Raw genomic sequence first — 26,649 nt, forward strand, 5'->3', positions numbered from 1 at the left:
CGCTGCTGAAATCAGGCCTGATCCTGGCCCAGCCCAGTTTTGCATGCCCATGTGAATAGCTTCTGTACCTAGTAACTTGCTTGTAAATAATGGTATGAAGTATTCTACACGTATACTGGAGCTTTCGTGCCTCTAAAAATCTTCTTCCCCTGTACTAGGCAGTTGGGATCCAACCCACAGCAGAGTCCAAACCAAAGTTTGGATACAAAAGCCATTTGAAATCAAAGGCATGTTTAACTCTCCATTGGATTGTTGAGAATAACTGCACATAATTATGGAGAGAGAGAGATAAACCAGCAACACATTGATTTTTTAAAAAGGGAATAAATACTTTGCATGTGCATGAAGTTGATTATTGTTCTATGAAGGAACTTTCAAACAGATTATTCCCCATCGACTGACTAAACAGTACAGTAAAAAACAAACAAACTGCTCTGCTCAGCTGATGGTGTGTTCCTGACCTTTGCCTACCAGTTCAGTCCCTGATCCTGGATGGGTTGCAGGCAATGCCAGTACTAGCTTTGAGCATTACATCACCTAGCAATCCCTGTCCACCACTCAGCCCTGACAATCAGAAGGGAAGCTTCCATTGATGCCAGTGGCAGCTTCCCTCCTGAGGCTATAAACAGCATTGAGGGTGCCATTTTCATCAGGACCACGGCATAGGGGAAGTGGGTAAAATACTACCTCCTCACACACCGACACATCGCCATCCACACCGCAGCTGCTCTTTAACTTTCTAGAAACCAACACAGGGCCAAAGTACACACTCAACATGTGTAATTTAGCCCCAACACACACTAAAAGCAAACCATTTCAGCTGTAAAAGTGTCTGCACAGGATATAATCTACTGCAAGCAAAACATGGCTGTGAATCATTCTACCAATGCCCTGATCCCTTGCCAAGATATACAGTCTATTATTGCAATGTTAGAAACTCACAAGGCACTTGACAACAGCAGTAGTGCCACATTATTCATCCCTGTTTTAAGAGACTGTACCTTAAAAGCCAAGGAATAGTAGCATGATCAATGTATCCCAACCCATCAATCTCAAATGGAGATCAACATCCGACATCTTCATATAAACAATATTTGTCCTCTAAGGTCAGGAAGGTGCCTAAATGTAAGCGTCTGAATAATCACACTGACAGAATATGGATGATGGCAATCTGTGTTCTGACTTTTTCCTATTTTTTAAAAAAACATTGAATCAGCACAATGCAGACACGATGCTGGCTCTCTGCAAACAACCCTTCCCACATCGAAACATCTGCTGAGGATCCCCAAAATGTTGTCAATTTGTTATGGGGCAACTAACAAATAAAGTGGTTTATTATTGTTGTTGGTGGTGTTGTTGCTTTTATTATTATTATCTTACTGCTGCTAATAATAATAATAATAATAAGGCTAATAACATTGCACACACTGAAGTAAAAAGAAAAATTAGAAGTGAATACATCAGGAGAGATAGAAAAATCCTCAAGTCCAAACTCAATGGCGGGAACACCATACAAGCCATAAACACCTGGGCTGTTATCAAATACCTGTTATCAGATACACTGCAGGAATAATAGACTGGACCCAGGCAGAGCTAGAGGCGCTAGATCGTAAGACCAGGAAAATAATGACCATCAATCATGCTCTGCACCCCCACAGTGATGTAGATAGGCTATACCTCCCTCACAGCTCAGGTGGAAGAGGAATGCTGCAAGTCCATCAAACAGTAGAGGAGGAGAAAAGAGGTCTTGAGGAATATATAAAGGGCAGTGAAGAAGATGCACTTAAAATGGTCAATAACAAGAAACTATTAAACACCAATGAAACAAAGCAGGCCTACAAGAAAGAGCAAGTCAAGAACCAAGCAGAAAAATGGAAAAAGAAACCACTGCATGGTCAATATTTGCACAATATAAGTGGGAAATCAGACATCACCAAGACCTGGCAATGGCTTAAGAATGGCAACCTGAAGAAAGAAACAGAGGGTTTAATACTGGCTGCACAAGAACAGGCACTAAGAACAAATGCAATAAGAACAAAAGTTGAAAAGTCAACAACAAACAGCAAGTGCCGCCTTTGTAAAGAAGCAGATGAAACAGTGGACCACCTAATCAGCTGTTGTAAAAAGATCGCACAGACTGACTACAAACAAAGGCATGACAAGGTAGCAGGGATGACACACTGGAACATCTGCAAAAAATACAAGCTACCTGTAGCCAAGAATTGGTGGGACCATAAAATTGAAAAAGTGGTAGAAAATGAAGATGTAAAAATATTATGGGACTTCCGACTACAAACAGACAAACATCTGCCACACAATACACCAGATATCACTATAGTCGAGAAGAAAGAAAAACAAATCAAAATAATCGACACAGCAATACCAGGGGATAGCAGAATAGAAGAAAAAGAAATAGAAAAAATCACCAAATACAAAGATCTACAAATTGAAATTGAAAGGTTGTGGCAGAAAAAGACCAAAATAATCCCAGTGGTCATTGGCGCCCTGGGTGCAGTTCCAAAAGACCTTGAAGAGCACCTCAACACCACAGGGGCCACAGAAATCATCAGCCAATTACAAAAAGCAGCTTTACTGGGAACAGCCTATATTCTGCGACGATATCTATAACAACTGACAATAAAATTCAGCCATCTCAGGTCCTTGGGAAGGACTCGATGTCTGGATAAAACAAACCTGTCAATAACACCTGTCTGACTGTGTAAACAAGAAATAATAATAATAATAATTCTAGGGCAAGTTCTAGGGTGCAATGGCTTCCGGAACAAGTTATACAGTCACACAGGACACTGGCTATGCTGGACACTCTGCTTGAACTGAGGCTAAGTCAAGTTCCCAACCTTGGGTGCACAGATGTTGTTGGACTACAATTCCCTTTGGTCTTAATGTGGGGCCAAAGGTCCAACCACATCTGGAGACCCAAGACTGGGAACCCCTAATCTAAGCAGAGCTCTCCTAGTCCAGGCCATAAGTCCACTGAGTACCATATCCTGCTTCTTGCAGTGACTGGTCAGATGCATCTGGGCATGAAGGCAAGACTGTTGCCTTTCCCACTGTTGCTCCCCTGCAACTGAGATTCAGTGGCATCTTGCCTCTGAACCTGGGAGGGAGGTACGTAGGAACATAGGAAGCTGCCTTATACCGAGTCAGACTATTCGTCCATCTAGCTCAATATTGTCTACACAGACTAGCAGCAGCTTCTCCAAGATTACAGGAAGCAGTCTCTCTCAGTCCTATCTGGAGATGCCAGGGAGGGGACGTGGAACATTATGCTCTTCCAAGAGCAGCCCCATCCCCTAAACGGAATATCTTGCAGTGCTTACATTTGTATCCTCCCATTCAAATGCAAATCAGGTTGGACACTGCTTAGCAGAGGGGAGAATTCAGGCTTGCTACCACAAGACCAGCTCTCCTCACCCAGACCAGCTCACATTATATATCCATCAAGACCCTCTCCCTCTCTCATAACACTAGAACTAAAGGTCATCCCATGCAACTTCCAAGAAATTTAGGAACAACAAAAATAAGTACCTTTTCACACAACACATAATTAACCTGTGGAATTCTTGGCATCAAGATGTGACAACAACCAACTTCCTGGATGGCTTTTAGAAGGATTTAGATAAATCCATGGAGGAGTGGCCTATCAATGGCTACTAGTCTGATGGATTAGGCCACCTCCAGCCTCAGAGGCAAGATGCCACTCAATACCAGTTGCAGAGGAACAACAGCAGGAGAGAGGGCATGCCCTCACCTCTTGCCTCTGGGCTTCCTGGAGGCATTGGATGGGCCACTGGGTGAAACAGGATGCAGGACTAGATAGGCCTTGGGCCTGATCCAGCAGGGCTGTTCTTATGACTAGGAGCCACTGATAGATCTGTCCTCCATGAATTTATCTCATTCCCCTTTAAATCCATCTAGGGCACTGACCATCACCACATGTGAATTCCACACCTTAACTATGTGTTGTATAAAGAATATCCTCAGCCAAGAATACACCCAACACTCCAGTGCAACAGCACACAATAGGAGTACAGGCTGTCTCTCAGGAAACTGTGTCCATCATAACTGATTGAAGATGCTTTCAAGAAAGCCCAGCAATGCGAGTATTCTGGAAAAAATTTTAACTGGAAACTTTTTCTATGCAAGTTTCCCCCTCTTTTGCAATATATATTTTTTCCCTTCCCACAGAAAATGTAACTTAGTAAATTTTCCCAATGTCTTAACAGACTGTGATCTAATTTGTGTTATTTGACCTGTTATCTTTAGTAGAAGAGGGGGCAGTGAACATTTTCCACAGAAAAAAATGTTAGTGGAACATTAGCCATTTCAGAAAATTCACTGCCCAGGATTCCTCAGGAGTAACGCTGTTTTCATGACCTGAAAACTGCAGTACACCAGCTGGTAACCACCAGGTTGGACTACTGCAATTTGTTCTATGTGGGGCTGTCTTTGCACATAGTTCAGAAACTTCTGATAGTATAAAATGCAGCAGGCAGATTGGTCTCTGAGGTATCCCGGAGAGACCACATTAAGCCCGTAATTCAACAGTTGCCCTGGCTGACAATATGTTTCTGGGCAAAGTACAAAGTGCTAGTTACTACCTTTAAAGTCCAAGGTCCAGGTTACCTTACAGAGCTCCTTTCTCTACAGGATCTCGACTGCTCATTGAGATCATTAGGAGGAGTCCGTCTTCAGGTGCCATCAATTCATCTGGTGGCAACCTCGGATCGAACTTTCTCTGTTGTCACCCCTAGGTTGTGGAACAAGCTCCCTGTGGATACAAGAGGACTGTCTTCCTTGGAGGCCATCAGGAGAGCTTCAAAGACTTTTTTTTTAGCCTGATATTTTGTGTTAATTGTAATTTTAATCTGCTTTTAATTGCTTTTTAAAATATTTTAGTTGTTAACGTACTTTTGATTTTAGTGTAACCCACAGCCACTTTAGGAAGGGCGATATATTATTCAATCAAATTAAATAATTAAGAATTGAAAAGCAGTGAATAAGGTGAAACATTCCTATTCTGGACAGAGACATGTCAATACCCTTTTAAAAGACCCTGATATGGATTTGATACTTAATATCTAAGATCTTCATCATAGAACCTGCTCCAGGTTCCCCTCACCTTGGAGCTCAGGCCCTTGGCCTCTCCAAAGACAGGGTTCTCATGCTGAAATGCTCCACCCAGAGTCACAGGGATGGTGCCTACTCTGCTGACTTTAGGGGCAGGGGGAGACAGTTTCAATGTCCCTGGTATTTAATGGATGAGGTTTACATTTTATTGCTGCTGGTTGATATTGTTGTTGGTATAATTATTATGGAAATGCTTAGGGATGTGCAAATCAATTCATATTTGAATCAATTAGACTCAAATCTGGTTGATTCAAGTGATTCAGATTTGAATTGAATCATCTCTAGAAAGGGCAATTTGATTCAAATTCAAATCAAATTTTCAAAATTCGATTCAAATTCAACTCAAGAGCCATTTGGCACCTTTTAAAAACCATTCAGGCTTGCTGATTGGTTAACGAAAGTGCCAAAACAGGGTCAATTCAAATCAAATCAAATTCAAATTGAATGTTCAGATCAGATTTGAATTGATTCTATTTCGAAACAAATTTTTGGAACCCGATTCAAATTTGAAACAAGTTGAAAAATTCATTTTGCGCACATTTCTAGGTGCTTTTATGTTTTTGTTCTTCAATTTTGTCATTAGTCATTCTGAAAGTTTTTATATTTAGAGGCATGATAAAAACAGTTCAAACAACATTTAAATAAAACTAGTTGGGCCAGGCACAGAGCATCTGTGCCTCCAGTCGGCCCACCCCCACCGCTGCTCCTGCCCCATGCTGGCATGCCCGACTTTCTGGACAACCGGCCGCTTTCCCCCCTGCCCGCTGCTCCCCCCGCTGCAGTTTCTGGCGGGCCGGACAGCCCGTTTCCTCTCCCACCCACCCTGCCCGCTTCTCCCACCACCACCCCGCGCACTTTCTGGTGGGCCATCCATCCGGCCCACTTCTCCACCACCCACGCTTTCTGGCTCCCACCCACTCCTGGTAGTGGCTGCCTCCTCCTCCTGGTGGCCGGGCAGGCCTGCCGCCACCTCTTGCTCCCAGCAGCCGAACAGGCCCGCCGCCTCCTCCTGCCAGCCAGGCCAGGTCGTCCTGCCACCTCCTCCCAGTGGGCGGGCCGCCTGCCGTCGCCTCCTGCCTCCAGCTGACCGGCTGCTACCACCATTGTCTCCCCATCCCCATCTTTATCCCCCAGGCAGCTGCTTGCAAACTCTTGTGAGAGCTGCCACATATGGGATTAGCAATTGCTATGTTCAGGAGAATTAGATAGATGTTATTTCTTTGAAAGTCTCATCTGAACACACACAGAATCACATGCAACACCGACTGAAAAGGATTTCCAAACTCAGTTTGTCCCATGGCTTGGACACGTGTTGAGCTATGTATTACCTAACCAGAACTGAATGAAGAGATCAATTCACATCACTGGAGGAAAAAATATGCTCATGAACTTGCCCTGTATCCAGATTTTATCATGAGTTCATTTATTGCTCCTTTGCCTCTCCCTTGAGGTCCATTTTCTTCTAGCATTTCTGGACTAGATCAAAAGCCAGCATAGATGAAGACTTCTTAGGAAATGTTTTTGCCCATCTGGCTCTTGTTCTACTGATGATTCAAACACCAATGTCCAGGCCATTTCTCGAGGCAGTGCAAACTGGCAGCACTCCATCCAACAAACAGAATGAGGGTGATTAACACCAGCTGAGGAGGTAGCCCCAGAGGTTCTCAAAAGCCCAACTTTTGCTGAGTCATCAGTTGAGAACATGTGTTTGGGGGCTTGCCAGTTAGCTAGCTACATGCTGAAAAGACACCAATTCAGACTTTGTACCAGACATTAATCACCCATTGCACTTTTATTTTTCAATCGCTGCAACAGCAGACTTGATGACATGGCACTTGGGGTTATTACAGGTTGCACTCCAGCTTTAGAAGACCCAGAGGAGAACCACAAAGACAATGAAAGGTGCTGGAATGCATAGCCAAGGTGGGCAGGCTGAAAGGAATTTCTCAACAGCCTAAAAGATGTCAAGGAGGAAGGCAAACAAGAGGTCAAAAAGAAACCAGGCATATTTACACTAATTACCTAAGGCACGGTTATCTATAATTTATGGGGAAAATAATATTTTTTAAAATGGCAAACATCACGCAAATTAAATATATCTGCCTCATTTTGCATACTTTATCCTGCTCCTTTTGCATACTTTATTCTGCTCCATAATCTATATATTTAATTCTCTAAGGCATACCTGTGGCTAATCCAATGTGTGGCAACTCTCACGAGAGTTTGCAAGCAGCTGCCAGATAGCTACGGTATGCCACCAGCTGCCGTGAACAGCAAGGGAAAGCGCCACCGCCGGGCTGGCAGGCAGAGAGAGAAAGCGCACGCCAGGCCGGCCGGGGAGGGAAAGCACAGGCCAGGCCTGCGGGTGGGGAAGAAAAGCGCCGGGCGCCGGTCAGTGGATAAAGCCAGCGGATGAGGAGGGAAGGGAAAGCAGACTGGGAGGGAGAGAACGGACTGGGGCTGAAGGCGGGGGGGGGGGGGAGACAGGGAGGACTAGAGACGCAGATGCTCTGAACCAGGTCAGCTAGTAAATAATACTTTACTCTGCGTCCATCTAGCTCATAGGAGGGATAAAGAGCTGTTCAAAATGCTGAAGCCTCATCCAATGGAAATCATGTTCCAGTTTGTTTGTTTATTATCATATTTATATACCGCCTGATATGTGTATCTCTAGGCGGTGTACACAATTTAAAACACAGCTAATATGAAACAGACTAAAGACAAAGCAATTTCACAAAATAAAGAAGTTAAAACAATGTAATGGGATAAAAACAAACAGTATTAAAAAAATTTCAGCTGAAAGCCTGAGCAAATAGGTGTGTTGCGAGGGTCTTTTAAAAAGCAATCAGAGATGGAGATACTCTTATTTTGACAGGGAATATATTCCAAAGCCCCGGGGAAGCCACAGAGAAGACCCGGTTCCGAGCAGCCAGCAAACAATCCAATGGCAAGCATAAGCGTACCTCCCCAGAATATCTTAATAGATGGCATTCTTCTTAGGGGTGTGCATTTTGGAATTTTCTTGTTTCGATTTGTATCCAAATTGAAACATCCCCGTTTTGTTTTGTACCCAAATTTTCTGAGTCCGAATCAGCCCTGTTTTGTTTTCTAGCCAAATTTTCCGAATCCGAATCGATTTGGATTTTTAAAAAGGGTCCCAGGGCAAAAAGAGTGGGTGGTGGTGGTAGTGTCCAATGGGTGGAAGCTACCACGCAAATGTCAAAGGAATTAGGCAAAGGGCTGAATTTTTTTGTGATTTTTTTTAAAGTTTACACATCTTTAAGAATTTTCCCATAGGGAATAATGGGGATTCCAGCAAATGTATCGCTTCAAATCAAGGGCAAAGGGATGACCCAGAGCAGAGTGTGGTGGGTGGTAGTGCCCAATGGGGGCAAGGAAACGTCCAGAATTATTTCAAAGGAATTGGGCAAAGGGCTGATCTTTTGTGGTTTGTTGAAGTTTACGTGTCTTTAAGATTTCTCGCACAGGGAATAATTGAGGTTTCAGCAGCCCCATAATTCCACTTGGGGGGGCGAGGGGTTGTGTAGTGCACATAGGGTGCTAACCACCCCCATACCCACAAGCCTGTGGGGTACTGGGTTTTGTTGTTTCCGAGGTGTTCATTGTAGATTCTCTGGTAGCATATGAGATTTTCAGTGAAAAACAAGAATCCACTCTCATATGCTACCAGAGAATCTACACTCAGAACACCACAGAAACAGCAGAACCCAGCACCCCATGGGTTAGCAACCCTCCCCCTGTCCAATGTGGGGTCAGTAAAGAGTGGGAAGAAGCAAAAGAGCCAATGGGGAACTAGGAGGGAATTGTCAGCAGGTCAGCCCATGATTTAGGTCACTAATCAGAAGGCTGGAAGGGTGGGAAATTCAAAGAGATGTCAAACACAAAATGGAGACTGACTCAGAGATCACCACAAAATGGAAGTCCGAAACAACAAAACGTTTTGTAGGGGCGTTTTGTTTTGTATACAAAACTTTTGGATCTGGAAAATGGGTGTTTTGTTTTGTCTACAAAACACCCGAAACAGGCTGTTTTGGGTACAAAACGTTTTGTATCCGAAACGTTTCACACATCCCTAATTCTTCTTTCATGAGAAAGAAGGCTTTCTCTTAAGTACCCTGGACTCAAGCTGTTGAGGGCTTTATAGGTAATAACCAGCACTTTGTATTTCGCTTGGAAACATATCGGCAGCCAGTGAAGTTCTTTCAAAACTGTTGTTATACGTTCCCTTCAGTTGTCCCAGAGACCAGTCTGGTTGCTGCATTCTGTACCAATTGTAATTTCTGGACTACATACAAAGGCAGCCCCACACAGAGTGCATTATAGTAGTTGAGCCTGGAGGTTACCAGCATATGTACCACTGTTTTAAGGTCATTTACTTACAGAAATGGGCCTAGCTAAAGTATCAGCCGAAGCTATTAAAAAGCACTTCTGGTCACTGCCTCAACCTGAGAAAACACAGAGAGTTTTGGATCTAGGAGCACTCCCAAACTATGTACCTGATCTTTCAGGGAGAGTGTAACCCAAAACAGGACAGGCAGATCTAAATCATCTGGGAGCCAGCATGGTGTAGTGGTTAGAGCGCTGGACTAGGACCGGGGAGACCCGAGTTCAAATCCCCATTCAGCCATGAGACTAGCTGGGTGACTCTGGGCCAGTCACTTCTTTCTCGGCCTAACCTACTTGAGTTTTGCCATTGTGTCTGAAGGGAGCCATTAACTACAGACATCTGTAAACTCTGAATAGGGCTAATCTAATTACAGCTATATTAGTACAAAGGAACCTAGGAAGCTGCCATATAATGAGTCAGAACAACATTGATGTATCTAGCTCAGTATTGTCTTCACAGACTGTCAGCAGCTTCTCCAAGGCAGGAATCTCTCTCAGCCCTATCTTGGAGAAGAACTTGAAGGCCAGGGAGGGAACATGAAACCTTCTGCTCCTCCCAGAGCAGCCTCATCTCCTGAGGGGAATATCTTACAGTGCTCACACACACAACATGTGTGAAGTGCCTGACGGTGTTCTGTGGGGAGAGTGGGCTTAGCCCGCTCTCCCTGCAGAGGAGCAGCTGCTCATAGCTGGGTGGCCAGATGGGCCACCCACACGGCTGCCGGCTCCGGCGGGGGCTGCGAGGTCCCTGAGAATCCCAGGATGCCCCGCATGAGTGCACAGGGCATCCTGGAGAGACCCCCCAAGCCCAGGAGGTTGTTTTGCAGTCTCCCGGTGGGGTTCTCTTCATGTGTTGCCGCAACTCAGAGCTGCACCGCAGCAGCACACGAGCAACCAGATGGGGTTAGCTCCGCTCACCTTGTTTAAGGGGAGGGGTACTTTAGGTGGTTTGCTGCCGGGAGCCACATGGCTCCCATGGCTGCAGATGAACCAGGAGAAATCGGGCTAGTTGCCCTTCACCCAATTTCTCCTGGTCATATGAATAGCTTCGTAGTCTTCCATCCAAATGTAAACCAGGGTGGACCCTGCTTAGGCAAAGGGGACAATCCTAATTTAAAAAGACTAGGGAACTCTCCTTATGATTTGTGAGAAGAGCTTCTGCCGGGTCTGTGGGGAGAGTGGGCTTAGCCGCAGACGATCAAAGTGCAGCCCTGGGTGGCCGGATTGGCTGCCCACACAACTGCCGGCTCCATCACGGAGCCAGCGGGGGCTGCATAGATCAGGGGCAGCAGTGAAACACGAGCAACAAAATGAGGTTAACAGAGTGCCCGCTCGAGTTGACCTCATCTTAGGGGAGGGTGGTTTAGGCGGGCTAGCCGCCTTGGAAGCACTGGGATTGCCTGCGAGCCCGGTGGTTCCCATGACCACTGGAAAGCAGGCTAAGCCCGCTGTCCAGTGATCATGGGAATAGCTTCAGTATTTAACTAAAAGTGTGCATGAACAAATGTGTCATAGGAACATAGGAAGCTGCCATATACGGAGTCAGACCATTGGTCCATCTAGCTCAGTATTGTCTTCATAGACTGGCAGCAGCTTCTCCAAGGTTGCAGGCAGGAATCTCTCTCAGCCCTATCTTGGAGATGCTGTCGGGGAGGGAACTTGAAACCTTCTGCTCTTCCCAGAGCAGCTCCATCACCTGAGGGGGATTATCTTACAGTGCTCACACTTTTGGTCTCCCTTTCATATGCAACCAGGGTGGACCCTGCTTAGCTATGGGGACAAGTCATGCTTGCTACCACAAGACCAGCTCTCCTCTCCAGTGTCTCTCTTAGGCCACTTTCCTTTGATCGTGGGAATAGCCTCTCTAACTATGAAGTACTTTCAGGTCTAAATCCCTGGGAGTTTTTTTAACCCTACAAGATATGCAAGGAACAGGTTCTGCTGTAACCATCTATGAACATACAGAAGCTCTTCTCGCGATCAGTGATAAGAGCTTCTGTTGGGCTTGCGGGGAGAGGGGGCTCAGCCCGCTCTCTCCGCAGATGAACAGACGCTCGTAGTTGGGCAGCCAGATCAGCCTCCCACATGGCTACTGGCTCCATCATGGAGCTGCCGGGGGCTGCGGAGATCAGGGGCCATGTTGCCCCCAGAAGTTCCAGGATGCCCCATTCCAGGATGCCCCAAACTGTGTTCTACCTGGGTTTGGGAGTTGTGTGTGCTCCCAATTTTCAGCTGTGTAGAAGCACGGTAGGAGCTAAACCTGGGTAGCTTTTCCTCCTACCTTGCTTCCACATAATCATGTCTTCCCAGATTTTCCTCCTAGCCTGCTTCCACACAACCAAAAATTGGGCACACACAGAGTTCCCAAACCCGGGTAGAGCACAGTTTTTGATTGTGTGAATGACCTCAAATTCTTCCCTCAAATTCCCTCAGTCTTCCCTCAAATTCCAGAGTAATCGGCTCATTCAAACCAACAACATATTTGGCCACATGATCTTACAACCCAACACCCCACTGCCTTTCACATTAACATTGACGTAGTCCTAAATTTGGGCTCACTCTCTTGAAACCTCTGAGAGCAACTTGCAGCTCCAGAGGTTTGCTTTCGTCTGCCCAGCCCTCATATATCTAAGCCAGTAGGTAAGTGCTGTGCTACCATTTTTATGGCATCCCTTTTTGGCTGTGATTCATCAACAGGAAATATGACTTACCCAGAAACATGCAGCATCAGCAGCAAGTAGAACACAAAAAAGAGGTTGTGGGTATACCAGAAGATGTCATAATTAGAAACCCTGCAAAGAACAAAGAGCAGTGAAATACCAGACCATCAAAGGGTTTCGTATTGTTCACGTGACTGGTGCTGAGCAGGCCAGATTTTTTTAGTAGCTACTAAACTAAATCTGGATTCATTCTTAAAAAACACACCCGAGCCAAGTAAACAGATGTTTTGCTATCTAAGAACAGAGTTGATTATGCTCACGTTTGCACAATTTATTGTGCAAGGAACAAAGTGGAAAGAGGAGACGACAAGAGTTGTCCCATCCCACTCCAACCTAGCATTAACAGGGGCTGTGATGCCTGCAGGTTGGCCATTCATCAGGTACAGCTGAGCAGGCTGGCCAGCCTGACGAATGGCCAGCCTGCAGGCAGAAATGGAAAAAGAGTGTATCTAATGGATTCACAATACACAATTAAAATGCAACAAGAATCCAAAGAACCATATACTCTGTGTGTGTGTGTGTGTGTATGTATATGTGTGTGTGTGTGTGTGTGTGTGTATATATATATACACACACACACACACATACATACACACACACACACACTCCAATTATACATGGAGTTTTAATAATATTGTCTCTAAAGATGGGTTCAAAGCTAAAAAAATAATACTTTAGTATATCAGTAATAATCCCGATTAGAGTGGGTTACTGACATCCTATCGCAGGGATGGGCAAACTTGGCCCTCCAGCTGTTTTTGGACTACAGCCCCCAGCATCACCACCACCACCATTTATTGTGGCTGGGGAAGATGGGAGTTGTAGTTCAACAGCATCTGGAGGACCAGGTTTGCCTACCCCAGTATTATTTTTGAGTACTAAAGTAAAGGTAAAGTTGTGCCATCGAGCCCCCACCTTTGTATACAATGTCATTAATACTCCCATGTACAGCCTGGAGGCAACACAGATCTTGTTAATGCCAGGGCGGGGTGGGATGAGAGACAGAGGAGCAACAAGGGCTGCTGGGAACCAGAGCCAATTGTGCCTTGTTTGGCACGCGCGCGCGCGCACACACACACACACACACACACACACACACACACACACACACAAGACTCCAAGCAGTTTCCTCCATACCAAATGCATAAGGCATTGCGTGAACCAGGCATTCTGTGTCTGACCTTGGAGCACATCTATATATTTAAAAGCCTTAGGACATATGTCACACATCCCATGGTACATGGCACATCGTGTAAGAGTTGTCCAGAGGAGAGAGAAGGCACAGATTAGGGCTGTGCAGCAGACGGAAGGGCAGCTGCTGAGGAGGAGGAAGAGGAGGAGGAGGAGGAGGAGGAAGGGCCGAACGCCAAGGAGGAGGCAGCACTGCGGCAACAAGGAAGAAAGAAGAAAAGACATTGAGCAGCGGCCTCCATCGCCCTGCCAAGCCTCCTCCCAAGGAGGACGGCTGGGACGGAAGAGTGCACCAAAGGCCGTCCATGGAGGCCAGAAAGGAAGCTCCAGCTCAGCTGTACTCCTCGTGAGGAGACTCGGCAGAGTGACGGAGACCGGCCCTCAGTATGCTCTCCCACCCAAATTGGCCATCCTCCTCATGAGGAGACTCGGCAGGGCGACACAACGGAGCCCAGCGGTAGGAGCTGACCTAGGCCGCCACAATGCCTCTCTCCCTAGGAAGGGGAGGGGTGGGGGGAGGCTGAGGCATGGGAGAGAGCGTGTGTGTGTTGTAGCAGGCGTGAGAGAGAAGGTGTTGGGGTAGAGAGAGAGATTTGTGGGGAGAAAGAGTTGTGGGGGAGAAAGAGAGACAGAGGGGTTATTCCCACGATCAGGAAAAATCAGGCATGGGGAGCCTAGCCCGATTTTGCCTTATCGTGGGAGCCACCGGGCTTGCGGGCGAGCCCGGTGGCTCCCAGGCGGTTAACCCGCCGAAGTACCCCTCCCTTTAAACCGGGTTTGCGGAGCGAGCGCTCTGCAAACCCTTTTTTTTTAAATCGTGAGTAGCCATGGCACGGCTTCGCGCTGCGGTTACTCATGAATAGACCCCCAGAGAGGAGGCAAAAAGCTGCATCCCGGCTCCAGGGGTCTCCCCAGTATGCCCTGCGCACTCATGCAGGGCATACTGGAGCTTCCAGGGCCCACACTGCTCCCGAACTCCCCAACCCCGCCAGCTCCATCATGGAGCTGGCAATCGTGTGAGTGGCCGATCCGGCCACCCAGGGCTCCCGCTTGCTTGTGTGCGGGGAGAGCGGGCTTAGCCCGCTCTCCCCACTCAGCTTCGCAAACCGGGTCTCACTGATCATAAGACCCGGCTCAGAGAATTGTGGGGGGACGTGAGAGACAGAGAGAGAGTTGTGGGGGGAGAGCGAGAGAGAGAGTTGTGGAGGGGGAGTGGGGAAGGTTTCATCACCTCCGCTGCCATCTCAGATGGCAAGGGGCAGCTTAAGAAGGGGGGAGTGGGGAAAGGCAGGTCATGGAGCCAGGTTGTCCAGGTAGGGGTGAGAGAAGGAGAACTAGGGTGCAGATGTTCTGTGCAGGGCCACCTAGTGAGATTGATTCATACAACTTTGCTCCTCTTTTAATGAAGGAAGAATCGCAAAAATGAGGGCCTAAGTGTGGGGGCAGTCTAAGCTTTAAACATGCAGTGGGGCAAAAGCAGGGTGCCTACTCTCCTCGCCACAAAATGATGCTCCTCAGTCAGGTGACTACAAGGACCAGTCAAGTACTTGCAGGAAACAGGGAGGGTCAGAATCCTTTCCAAAACACAAATGCCATCCATCAATGGCCATCACAGAAATAGCTTTAAAGAATGTGCACATTTGAAGTATTACACTGACTGGAAAAGAGTTGGGGAAATGCACAGAAATCAATCCTTGGGTTTTCACCCAAAGTTTGTAATTGTGGTGTTTTTTGGTTAATCCATTCCTTGTTCCAGGCCAGATTTTGAATGGGGCTTTCATTACTTGTATTCCAGTCCTGGAGTAGAGGCGGGGCTAAAAAAAACCAGCCAGCAGCAAGAGCACTGAAAAAGCAGTCTGCACTTGCCTTTCTGTGCATAATATCTATTTCATTAATATCTATTTCCACTCCACTGCCTTGTCCTTGCATACCACAACTCTTTCCCTTTGATTCTACAGTAATCCTCCACTACTGCCTACCCAGACCCACTATATCAATGAATGAATGAATGAATTATCCTCCCTTAAGACTAAATTATAGATTTAAATCTTCCTTGCTCTAATTTGTAAATGCTCAGCTACAATTCTCCTGCAGGATCTGCTTGCAAGACCTTAGAGCTGGTCTACTGAGAATGCCATTTTTCCTTGATGAACTTGCAAAAGGAGCTGAGATCTTGCAAAGAGTTGAATCTATGATATTAACTGAATGCATTAAAACTATTCTATCATGCTTTTTTTGCATAGAATCAAATAATAGCATCTGGATCTACTGTATCTATCTATCTATCCATCTATCTATCCAGGGGCGTAACTACCATTAGGCAAGGGGAGGCAGTCGTCTTGGGGCCCCACTGCCTCAAGGGCCCCCCCAGAGGCACATCACACGACTCCCCACCCGCTCATATTGCACCCCCTATGAATTATGTTGAGTCTCTTGGAGATCGGCAGGAGCAGAGAGTAAAAAAACTAGATTCAATGTGAACTAGATATTCACCGTATTCATAATGGGGATGCGAGTGTGAGTGCACTATATATTGTGAAGTTTGTTTGTGTGTGTATATCAGCGAGGGGCCCATTTTAAAATCTTGTCTCTGGGCCCCCTCCAACCTTGCTACGCCCCTGTATCTATCTATCATATTTTTATACCGCCTAATATGTGCATCTCTAGGCAGTGTACAAAATTTAAAATATTTAGAAGTCAACACAGATTAAAATACATGACACAATAAAAATAGCATTAAAGTTATTTTTTAAAAATATTAAAATTATCAACATTAATTCTAATTAAAGGTCTGCGAGAACAGGAGAGTCTAGAGGATGTTGCTGAAAACAAACAGAGAAGGAGATGCTCTTATTTCAGCAGGGAGCATATTCCAAAGCCCTGGGGCAGCCACAGAGAAGACCCGGTCCTGGGTCGCCACCAAACAAGTTGGTGGCAACTGCAACTGGACCTTTCCAGCAGTTCATAACAGGCGGCAGGGTTTATGGCAAAAGAGGCGCTCTCTTAAATAGCCTGGACCCAAGCCATTAAGGGCTTTATAGGTAAAATTTGTTCTATACAGGTATGACACTGATTAAATATTAAAGTTGCTGATTTCTCTCCTTTGTCTATTTCCTTCCTTTTCTTCCATGTTACTTTCTCCATGTGAATGCATCCCTGGGAATAAACAGGGTGCACACCGGGGGAAGATTTGGAATTTTTGAACCAGTTATAAGATCACTCAAGAGGGAATGTTCACAGTTGATGAGGTTAAATCTTACCTAATGGCATAAGTAGAAGCGGTAGACATCAGGAATAACACCAGCACCATAAGAACACCAGTTAAGCCAGGAACTGGGTGGGGGGAAGGACACTGATTGCAGATTTATTCATTTTATTGTTCAATTTTATACTGCCTTTCATAAAACGCATCCCAAGGCAGTTTTCAAAAGTCAAAATACGATAAAATTCCATAAAAATCACACTACAATATTAAAATCAAAATATTGTGCTAAGTACACCAGTATCATATCATCCCAACTAGAAAACATATTTTAAAGGGGGGGAAATTAATGCAAATATTATGCAAATGAGGGGGAGAATTTGAATGGGAAAGGTTTCAAGAAAATTTTCCCCCAAAGCAACACTTCTGGAGCAGGGTAATGGTTTGGTGCTTCTTCCTCCTACCCACCTTTCTTCTGCTCTTAACCGCTCCTCTTGAAGCAGCCATTCAAGCTAAAAATGTGCTGTCAGATTACACATGCTTGTTTGGCCCTAGTGATGTGCATGGACTGCGGTTCAAAGCATGGTTTGAGCACATTTGGGGAAACTGAAAAGGGAATGTTAAGAAAAAGGAGAGCAGGTCCTTACCTGCTCCCTGCTGCCCCATTCCGCTTCCTGCTGGGGCAGCGTGCATCCCAATAACCCCCATGTGGTGTCAGGATGCACATGCTGACCACGCAAATACGTGCCCGTACATGTGTGGATGCCACGTGTGTGCTGACACCACACGGGGGTTATTGGGATGCGTGCTGCCCCTAAGGTCTTCCTCAGCTCCAAGGTCTTCCCAGCAGGAAGCTGAATGTGGCAGCAGGGAGCAGGTAAGGACCTGCTCTCCTTTTTCTTAAAGTTCCCATTCAAATTTCCCAAAATAAGCTCAAACCACGATTTGAACTGTGGTTCGGGCACATCCCTAGTTGGCCCTTGCTATCCCCATATTGCCGAGAGAAGGCTGAGTCGGAAAGACAGCAGTCTTCCCAAAGCTACTCAGTGAGGCTGTCTTGACGATCAGCCAAAACCAGGTTAAGGAAGCCAAGCCCGGTCTTGGCTGTTCATAAGAGCCACCGGAAGCTGCACAGCTGCTGGCAGTGCATCGAAACCCCCCACCGATGCAGCGACCCTCTTAAAGGAGGTAAAGGGAGCACTCCCTCCCTTAACCACATTTCTGTGCTCATGTGCAGTGCCGGTGCTGCCGGGATACCCATAATGCACTGCACACTCCCGTGGCACATTCTGAGGGCAGGGCCAGTGATTGTCTGGGTGGGTGATCTGCCCATCCAGGGAGTAACATGGGATCATCTGCATGGAGGTAAGCGTTAGCAGCCTTCCTCCCCGCGCCCCCTCAAGTCCTTTCTCACTAAACTTGAGAAAGGGCTCAGTGTATTCATGGCCTGCCAGCTCACAGATCACCGGCTTAACTACCGCACTACACTAACCTTTGATGCAGTGGATCATTAATCAAAACTTTTTATTTTGAACACTGCTTCCGGGATTTAGGAGAGGAAAGAGAGACAAAACCCTCTCTGGAAACAAACAACTCAACTCCGGTCAGGGAAAAACCAAATTCAAGCTCATCACATGCAGTTCACCAATGAAGACCTTTCATTGTGAAATGGGAAAGGCATCGGAATCAACCTGCATAACACAGCAACACGGACCAGAAGTGACTGCCTACTGATCAGCACTTAAAGCGAGGGGCTCAAATCCACATCCAGGTGTGACAGGTGGAAAATGACTGGCATTTCGTTATCAAAGTTGGTGGCCCAAGAAATGAAAAAATACCAAGATGGGGGCGGGGGAAGCAAAGCGACGATGCATGACTCATGAATTTTCCACCTCTGGATGAACACAAATTGATTCATGGCTTTCAGCTTGAAAGCTCTGAGCTTGGAGAAAACTTAAATGTCGCCAATGCAGTGGATTTGCATGGAGAAGCTAAAGAGGTTTTTGGGGTTTTTTTTTTAACACAACCACATTTGCAGAACAGCCCTATCTTCAAAAAGCACGGGCACATGGAATATCCATGACAATATAGGTTGAAAAAGGTTCCATTGAAATCATAGGAATTAGTGTTGACAATCACCTAGATTTCTAGGGAAGCAACTATGGGCGAAGGTGATGGCCTTCTTATTATGTTTGTGGGCTTCCTAGAAGTATCTGGTAGATCATGGTTTGAAACAGGAACCTGGATTAAATGGGCCTTTGGACTGGAAGGCTTTTCTTATGTTCTTAATGTTTGCTTCGCACATTTTTGCCTACATCTGGGGTTCCCATCCTTGGGTCCCCAGATGTTGCTGGACTACATCATCCCATTGTGGCTGGGAACAATGGGAGTTGCAATCCAGTATCTGGGGATCCAAGGCTGGCCACCCCTGCTCTATGGGATATTTCCATTTACATACTGTAGGGAATGACTTTCTCCATATGCGCTTAACTCTTCATCATCTGCTGAGATGGTCTTCACTTCTGGGGCTGATGGGAGTGGCAGTCCAGCAACATCTGGAGACCCAAGGTCAGGTACCAGAGGTGTAACTAGGGAAATCGGCGCCCGGGGCAAGCACTGAAATGGCGCCCCCCCACTGCGCCCCACCGCCCCCCCCCCACATACTACATTATACTTAGGTTTTTCCTCACAAGCGTCCGCCGCCGCTGCCAAGCCAGGCCACTGACTGGCCGCCAGGCACCAGCAAAGCAATGCGGGGGGGCGCAGGCGGCGCGGAAGGGACCACTCGTGGGGAAGGGGGCACCGACGCGCTCCCTTGACTGCTGCAGCACTGCTGCACTGAGCAGGAAACATTTGTATTAACAAAAAATAAAATAATAATAATAATAATAAATTGGTCATGGCGGTGCCCCCCACGTGACCAGAAAAGATGGCGCCCGGGGCACGTGCCCCCCTGCCCCCCCTATAGTTACGCCTCTGTCAGGTACCCCTGGCCTACATAAGCAGATGCCTAGAGGAGGGATGAACAGCAAGCTTGGGAGGAGAGGTGCTCTTGTGTTAGCAAGCATGAATTGTCCCCTTTGCTAAGCAGGGTCCAGCCTGGTTTGCATTTGAATGGGAGATGACATGTGTGAGCACTCTGAAATATTCCCCTTAGAGAATGGGGCTACTCTGGGAAGAACATCTGCATGCATGCTCCAAGGAAAGGGTTCTGCATGCAGGAGGTTCCAAGTTCCCCATCTCCAGATAGGGCTGGGAGAGACTCCTGCCTCTGACCTTAGAGAAGCTGCTGCCAGTCCATGTAGGCAATACTGAGCTAGATGGACCAAGGGTCTGACTCAGGATATGGCAGCTCCCTATGTTCCTAACAGAGCCAAGTTAGGAACATTTTCAGACAGAATGGAAGGATCCCATTCCACTTCACTCCACTTGAACTTTGGATTGTTTTGTGGGATGCAGAGTGGGTTCCTCAATCCACACCAGGCATGCACAAAAAGGCCTAACATAGGCTGGAAACCATAAGTATTTTTAAATGAAAAAATGGGGTATTCATTTTTAAAACAAAAGAAACCTTTTTGATATGAAATAGCTGTCAGTTTCAAGAGAGAGTTGTGTTATTTCTTCACAGGGGAGTACTGCCAAGTCCCTCCAACATAAGTATCAATGTCTGTTTTTTAAATGGTAGCTGAGACAACAAAATCCTGCTGAAAATATTGCTGACTTACCCGTAGCAAAAAGGAGCTTCCTGGGATCCTAGAAAGCAGACACAGAGAGCATGAATCATTTAGAAAGCTTAGCCAGGGATACCATGAATCCATTATTTTAGCCAGCATGATAGTTCTGTAGATGGAGTGCTTGTGTACTTTTAAAGTGGTGATTCTCTTATATTTAGCAAGGGAAGAACAACTGACCCTCTCCAACCCGAGGACAGCATCTCCCCAGTGGCCTTGTATTTCTTTTTAGATTGAGAGCCATTTGGGGACATGGAACCATACCTAGGTCTAGATTTAGATCTAGATCTAGATAAAAGGCTTATGTGGTACACTGCACACCCCGCCCTCACAGCAGCCACAACCAATCCCGCTGAGGAGAGCAGAGGAGCCTGAAAATGCTGCTGTGTCAACTGCCGTCTGTCTCTCTGGCTCTGAGGGTAAGAGGGGGCTATCCTGACTCCCCACCCTGCCTGCAACTACAGGAGAAAGGGAAGGGAGGAAATGACGGAGCCCGGGTGGGCGGCTCAGGATGTTGAGGTGGCAAAAGTGCGCTGGGTAGAGACAAGAGAGTGAGTGGAGAGCGAGCACATCCTAGGAAGCCGAGCCCCAAGCGTGACTGTGGAGGAGGAGCGAAAACAGAAAACTAGCATGCCATGGAGAAAGCTAGCCTGCCATCTTTGTCCCCTTGGGATGGGATGCGGGGGGGAGCAGGCTACCTGGATGGGTGGTGGGAGAAAGAGAGAGAAGGTTTATGGGGGGTTGGGGGGTATGGATTGTGGGGGGTGGAGGAGGAGCAGGAGCAGGGCTCCAGTGAGGGTAGGGAGGTCTTTGGGGTGAGTGGGCTGTGGCAGGGAGTGAGGGGAGCAATCCAGCACGGGGTAGTTTGGAGGGACATGGCAATGAAGTTTGTGTTTGTGTGTGTGTGTGTGTGTGTGTGTGTGTGTGTGTGTGTGTGTGTGTGTGTAGAGGAGGAGGAAGAGCAGGAGTGGGGCTCAGGTGAGGGTGGGGGGAGGTCTCCGGGGTGAGGGGGCTGTGGTAGGGGTGAGGGGAGCAATCAAGTCCTAGGGCGCAGATGCTTGGCACGGGTTGAGCTAGTTATTACTATTATTTCCATGCAAAGCACTTTGAGAACTGTTGAAAAAGTGCACTATAAATAGTTGTCATCATAATAGTTGTCTGCCTCAGTGTCCCAAGTCTTTTCAAGTACTGGTCAGGAGTTGTGTGTGGTAGTCAAGCACATCTCAGGGCTGACAGGAAGGAGTGGTTAGATACAGTAGTGTTTGTTAGAGAAGAGAGGAATATACAGATACACAAATGTCTCAGTTGTTTACAGCCTCACAATTTACTGTTCATCATTACAGTCTTCCCTCACCAACTGCAGTTTTACCAGCTGCAGTTCTGAGTATCCGCAAACAGGAAATTGTGTCTGGTCTCACCAACTGTGACCCGAGTATCTGCAGTTGGTGAGGTTTTTTTAATGGTTTTGCGGTGGGGGGGGTAGTGATTTTGGAGGGTTCAGCGATTCAGTCCACTCATTCCTCTTTCCTCTTTCTGACTCTTGCTGCTCCTTGCTGACCTTTGTCCACTCCTCGTGATTTAAAGTGCCTTTGAGTGATTTTGTGGGGTTCAGAAAATTTCCAGAGATCCAATCTGCTCATTCTTCTGGGTGACTCAAAAGTCAATAGACTTCTGCCTATTTTTTTCCTGGGAGGGCGGTCTTTTTGATATCTCGGTTCCCCTAACCCCATTTCCCATTCATTTCAATGGCTCGCCAACCACGAATTTGCCAACCGTGGGGTTTTGCCAGAACAGAACCCTCGCGGATGGCGAAGGATGACCTTATGAAATTTATTGGCTATAAAAGGTATAAGGGGTATAAAGAAATTATTCGCAATAAAGGGTCTTTTTGTTGAGGGTTGAGGAGTTAATATGCCCATTGCATCACCAACATTTCAACTTATTGGCTAATGCAATCATGTCTGTTGATTGTTTAATTTCTAAATAATTGTTTACAAGTTCTTCAACAAGAACTGTGGCTGACATCCTGACTAGAGTGGTGCATGTGCAGCCAAGGAAAGCACTCGTGCAGTGACAGCATTCCCATTTCAGGAGGGTGGGCACCTGCACACGGTGGTGGGGTGGGATTTTTGCCAATCTCCAGGCGTGGAGGGAGGCCAGTGGCAGACAGGGCTCATCCCACCGCCGTGGCCCCCCTAGCCCGACCTCCTGCATCAGCATCTTACATCAAATGCAGGGAGTGGTTAGCCACGCGCCCTGTGTCAGACATCAGATGCGGGAGCGTGTTTGGTGTATGAGGCGTGGCCCCTGAGAGGTGGCGGCCAGGGTGCTTTGAATCCATTCGCTCAATGGTGGTTCCGCCCCTGTCAACCTCCCTTTCCCCCAGAAGCACCCTGCATACTGCACAGAACACTTCCAGGGGAAGGGGAGATTGGCCAAAATCCTTCCACCCACACATTAGCATCTTCACCCTTAATGCGGGGACATTTTAGGATGTCGGCCTGTGTCTGCCTCCTCCTTGAATCTGAAGTAAGATTATGCCCTGAACCTCTTTCAGGTCTTGAAATGAGTGCTGATCCAAAAGGGCCCCCTTTGTGCAAATCTGGAGGTTTTCAGGGGCAAGAGCCAATTTCTCACCATTTCAGGCAACTGGTTACTGGAGCTGGCAACATGGTTGTCTTTTTTTTCTTTCTGCTCTTAGTTACTTTACATTGCACCTCTGCAGGTAACGGTGACAGCTGTACTGAAAGGGCTGTAGGTCCTGCTGGGAGCTGGCTTGTGCCAGCCACCATCTCTTAAAAACTGGAATGTACAAGAAGTGATGCAGCATCATGATTTTATCATGATGTTTTTAAAAAATAGCTGGCAGGAAGGATTGACTATATTACTACTGCTATTCCTGCTGCAGCTGCCACCACTGAAGCAAGTTTGGCATTAAGTAATAAAAGAAAAGAAAAGTGAAACATGTTTCCGATAAAGGTAAAATGTGTGCCGTCAAGCCGATTTCGACTCCTGGCATCCACAGAGCCCTGTGGTTTTCTTTGGTAGAATACAGGAGGGGTTTAATATTGCCTCCTCCCGCACAGTATGAGATGATGCCTTTCAGAATCTTCCTATATTGCTGCTGCCTGATATAGCAGCAGCAGGGATTCGAACTGGCAACTTTCTGCTTGTTAGTCAAGCATTTCCAGTAAGCAAAACCCCTGGAACTTTGAGAAATTCATCCCCATCCCTGAAAAAGCCCTGTTGTGTTCTAGCCCTAAACTCCTTGTGACATTCTTATTTTCACCAAATGTGCAAAAATAAGACTATTTGGATCAGCACTCTTTGATATATATACACAGATCCACAAATTCCATTGGGCAGCCTTATATTTGTCCATGCTTACTGAGCAAAGAGGCACCTTTTAAAAGTGGTGATTCTCTTATCAGGGGGAGAGCAACTGGCCCTATCCAACCCCGACACAACACCCCTCCAGTGGCGGCTGCTGGCGTCTACCTTATATTTCTTTTTTAGATTGTGAGCCCTTTGGGTGCAGCGATCCATCTTTGTCTGTTTGTTTGTTTGTTTGTTTATATCTATGGTAAACCGCTTTGGGAACTTTTGTTGAAAAGCAATATATAAATATTCATCGTGTCTGTATGCTGCCGCCCTCTGTTCTCAGTGCCAGTCTTGGCTCTTGTGGGGGAGAGGACAAGCAGGTCTCTTTGGGGTCAAAGCGAGCAAGTAAGCCTGATCTCTAAACACTTGTTCAGAGATCAGCCAATATCACCTAACCAAGGGGTTCTCAAACCTGGGTCCCCGGCACTGTTCCCTCTAAGGCATGCGCACGTGTGTGCACTCACACATTTTCTGAGGTCTGCTCAATTAATTTTAGATCCCACTCAGGTTGATTCAGGAAGGCCCCATTCTGAATAAATGTGTGCACACTGCCTTGATACGGCCGCCCAGAACAAAACTCATTCTGCACACAGATGAAAACTGCACACAGAAAAAATTAGAGAGAACACTGGTCCCCAGATGTTGTTGGACTTCAACTCCCTTAATCCTCATCCACAATGGCCAAAGGCCACTGTGGCTACAGATTATGGGCATTGGAGTACAACAACATCTGGGGATCCCAGTTTGAGAACCTCTAACCTAACTTGCTCTGGCCTATTAGCATAAGGTTTTCAAAGTGGGTTCTCAGGAACCCTGGTGTTCTTTGGAATTGGTGGGGGAGGGGGCTCCATCAGATGCTTTTGAAGAGCAAATTAGTTCCCCTGAAAAGTTGCTTTGCCCACCATTGCTGAACTTCCCCTGTGATGTGCAGTTGCAGGGCAGTGCTGTTGTAGGGAACACTTTCAGTCCATGAAGAACAGGGGAGAGGCCCAACAGGACACTCAGCATCCTGTTTGAATGGAGTGTGCATCCTGGAATCTTTCAGGAATTATATCCAATACACAGGGATTCTGCAAGTTGTATGGTACAGGGTGGGGATGGTGGAATACGTTCCCAAGTGAGCAAATTGATGGAGGACAGATTCCAAGAAGGTACATCTTCCTTCCGCCCATACCATGGCCCCAAGACAAATTGCCAGGCTAGTGGCTGCATTTCAGAAAACAGAAAGACTTTGCAACATGCATCTTTCATACATCTCTCACATCACAGCTAGTTCGGCCTCCAAAGTCCTATTGGCCAAGAATGAAATCTATTTTTTTAGCAGAATCGCTTTCTATTGCCTGAAGCTTAACTGTAAAGCATCCTGGAGATCGGGCATCCTGAAATGGGCCTAGAAGGCACACTTAACTACTCTCCATTGCCCTGCTCAGCCCCACCTAGGCAGATCCCATAAAGCCTTCATCACTGTGGTCTGGATGGCATTGCAGTAGCCGAGCCACTTGAGCAAGAGGCAGCCATTTGCAGGGAGAAAGAAGAAGATCTGCTTGCTCACCTCGCCATGGTAGCTGGCTGCATTGAGTGCAAGAAACTCTTCGCTGTAGTTCACAGAGAAGTTCAAAGCATTCACCAGATGAGCAGCGACGTGAATCACTAAAAACAGAGGAGACATTCAGAAAATTCACCATATATTCCAAAGATTTGATCTCCAAAGCACTCATCTGTGTAACATCTTTCACTTTCATGAATTTGCATTTGCGAACCAGTGCAAGTGACTCACTTGGCTGAAGGGAAGCCACCCTATGCTCTGTAGGTCTGTGCCATTTCTATGCAAGGCTGAACATAGGAAGCTGCCTTATATTGAGTCAGACCCATGGTCCATCTAGCTCAGTATTGTCTACACAGACTGGCAGTGGGTTCTCCAAGGTTGCAGGCAGGAGTCTCTCTCAGCCCCATCTTAGAGATGCTGCCAGGGAGGGAACTTGGAACCTAGATGCTCTTCCCAGAGTGGCTCCATCCCCTAAGGGGAATATCTTACAGTGCTCACACATCATCTCCTATTTATATGCAACTAGGGCAGACCCTGCTTAGCTAAAGGAACAAGTCATGCTTGTTACCACAAGACCAGCTCTCCTCTCCAAGTGTATGTGAGATAAGAACTGACCACATTCACAACAGTAATATGGTGATATTTTCTTCCTAGCAATACCAAACTAATTGAATCCCAGTAGCAGGAGAGAAACCAGGCTCCCAATTACGCCCAAAATGCACAGAATCAAATTTGCTGACTTAAGAGTCTATCTTTTTTTTTTTTTTTTAACACAGAGGGAGACAGCACAAACACATTTTACAGTGTGTGTCGGCAAATATTTTAATTGGACACTCTACTCCATTTCATACTGCTTATTTGCTTCCAATCCATTGCAAAATCTGTCTCCAAATACCCATTCTTACACGCTTCTTAAAGTATGCCTTTTTAATTGCTGATAAAGATACTATCCAGTAGCGCATTACTGTTTTCAGTTCAATACTCCAACAATTGTGCTAGCAATCAGCACACCATTGTGGAAATCTGCAAAAGCTGTTTGTTGCTCACCTAGGGTGAGTTCAATCGGTACCAGCTCCAGGCAACCAGGCAAAGAGATTTTATAAAAGTTCATCCTTGGTTATTTTTTTAAATAAACAAACCAAAAAACTGTTCTCTGGAGGGGCTCGCAATAAAACATAACAATAAAAAAACCAATTTGTTATCAGAAAACAATTTGTTATCACAACAAACAAAATTGTTCTTTTACATTGTAGCCACACAAGTCCTTTTCTCTGAGGTCACCATCTTTTGTTTACTTGCTTTTGACAAGAGAATCCAGAC

The 26,649-nt window shown here is 46.4% G+C and overlaps 1 protein-coding gene across 7 annotated transcripts in view; it reads right to left on the reverse strand.

Moving 5' to 3' along the window:
* The window catches only part of NOX4 (NADPH oxidase 4), a 184,471-nt gene that overhangs the window by 132,462 nt on the left and 25,360 nt on the right, over nucleotides 1-26,649 (reverse strand). For 6 of the 7 annotated variants that reach the window (XM_053309412.1, XM_053309410.1, XM_053309409.1 and 3 more), the window contains 4 exons: nucleotides 25,336-25,433; nucleotides 20,397-20,424; nucleotides 16,730-16,802; nucleotides 12,270-12,350 (listed from right to left, as the gene is read on the reverse strand). In XM_053309412.1, the coding sequence (XP_053165387.1) occupies nucleotides 12,270-12,350; nucleotides 16,730-16,802; nucleotides 20,397-20,424; nucleotides 25,336-25,433 (280 nt within the window). The remainder of the gene's footprint in view (nucleotides 1-12,269; nucleotides 12,351-16,729; nucleotides 16,803-20,396; nucleotides 20,425-25,335; nucleotides 25,434-26,649) is intronic. The other variant, XM_053309411.1, reaches the window with a different exon arrangement.

Source organism: Hemicordylus capensis, chromosome 3 (assembly GCF_027244095.1).
Source record: "Hemicordylus capensis ecotype Gifberg chromosome 3, rHemCap1.1.pri, whole genome shotgun sequence".
NCBI lineage: Eukaryota > Metazoa > Chordata > Lepidosauria > Squamata > Cordylidae > Hemicordylus > Hemicordylus capensis.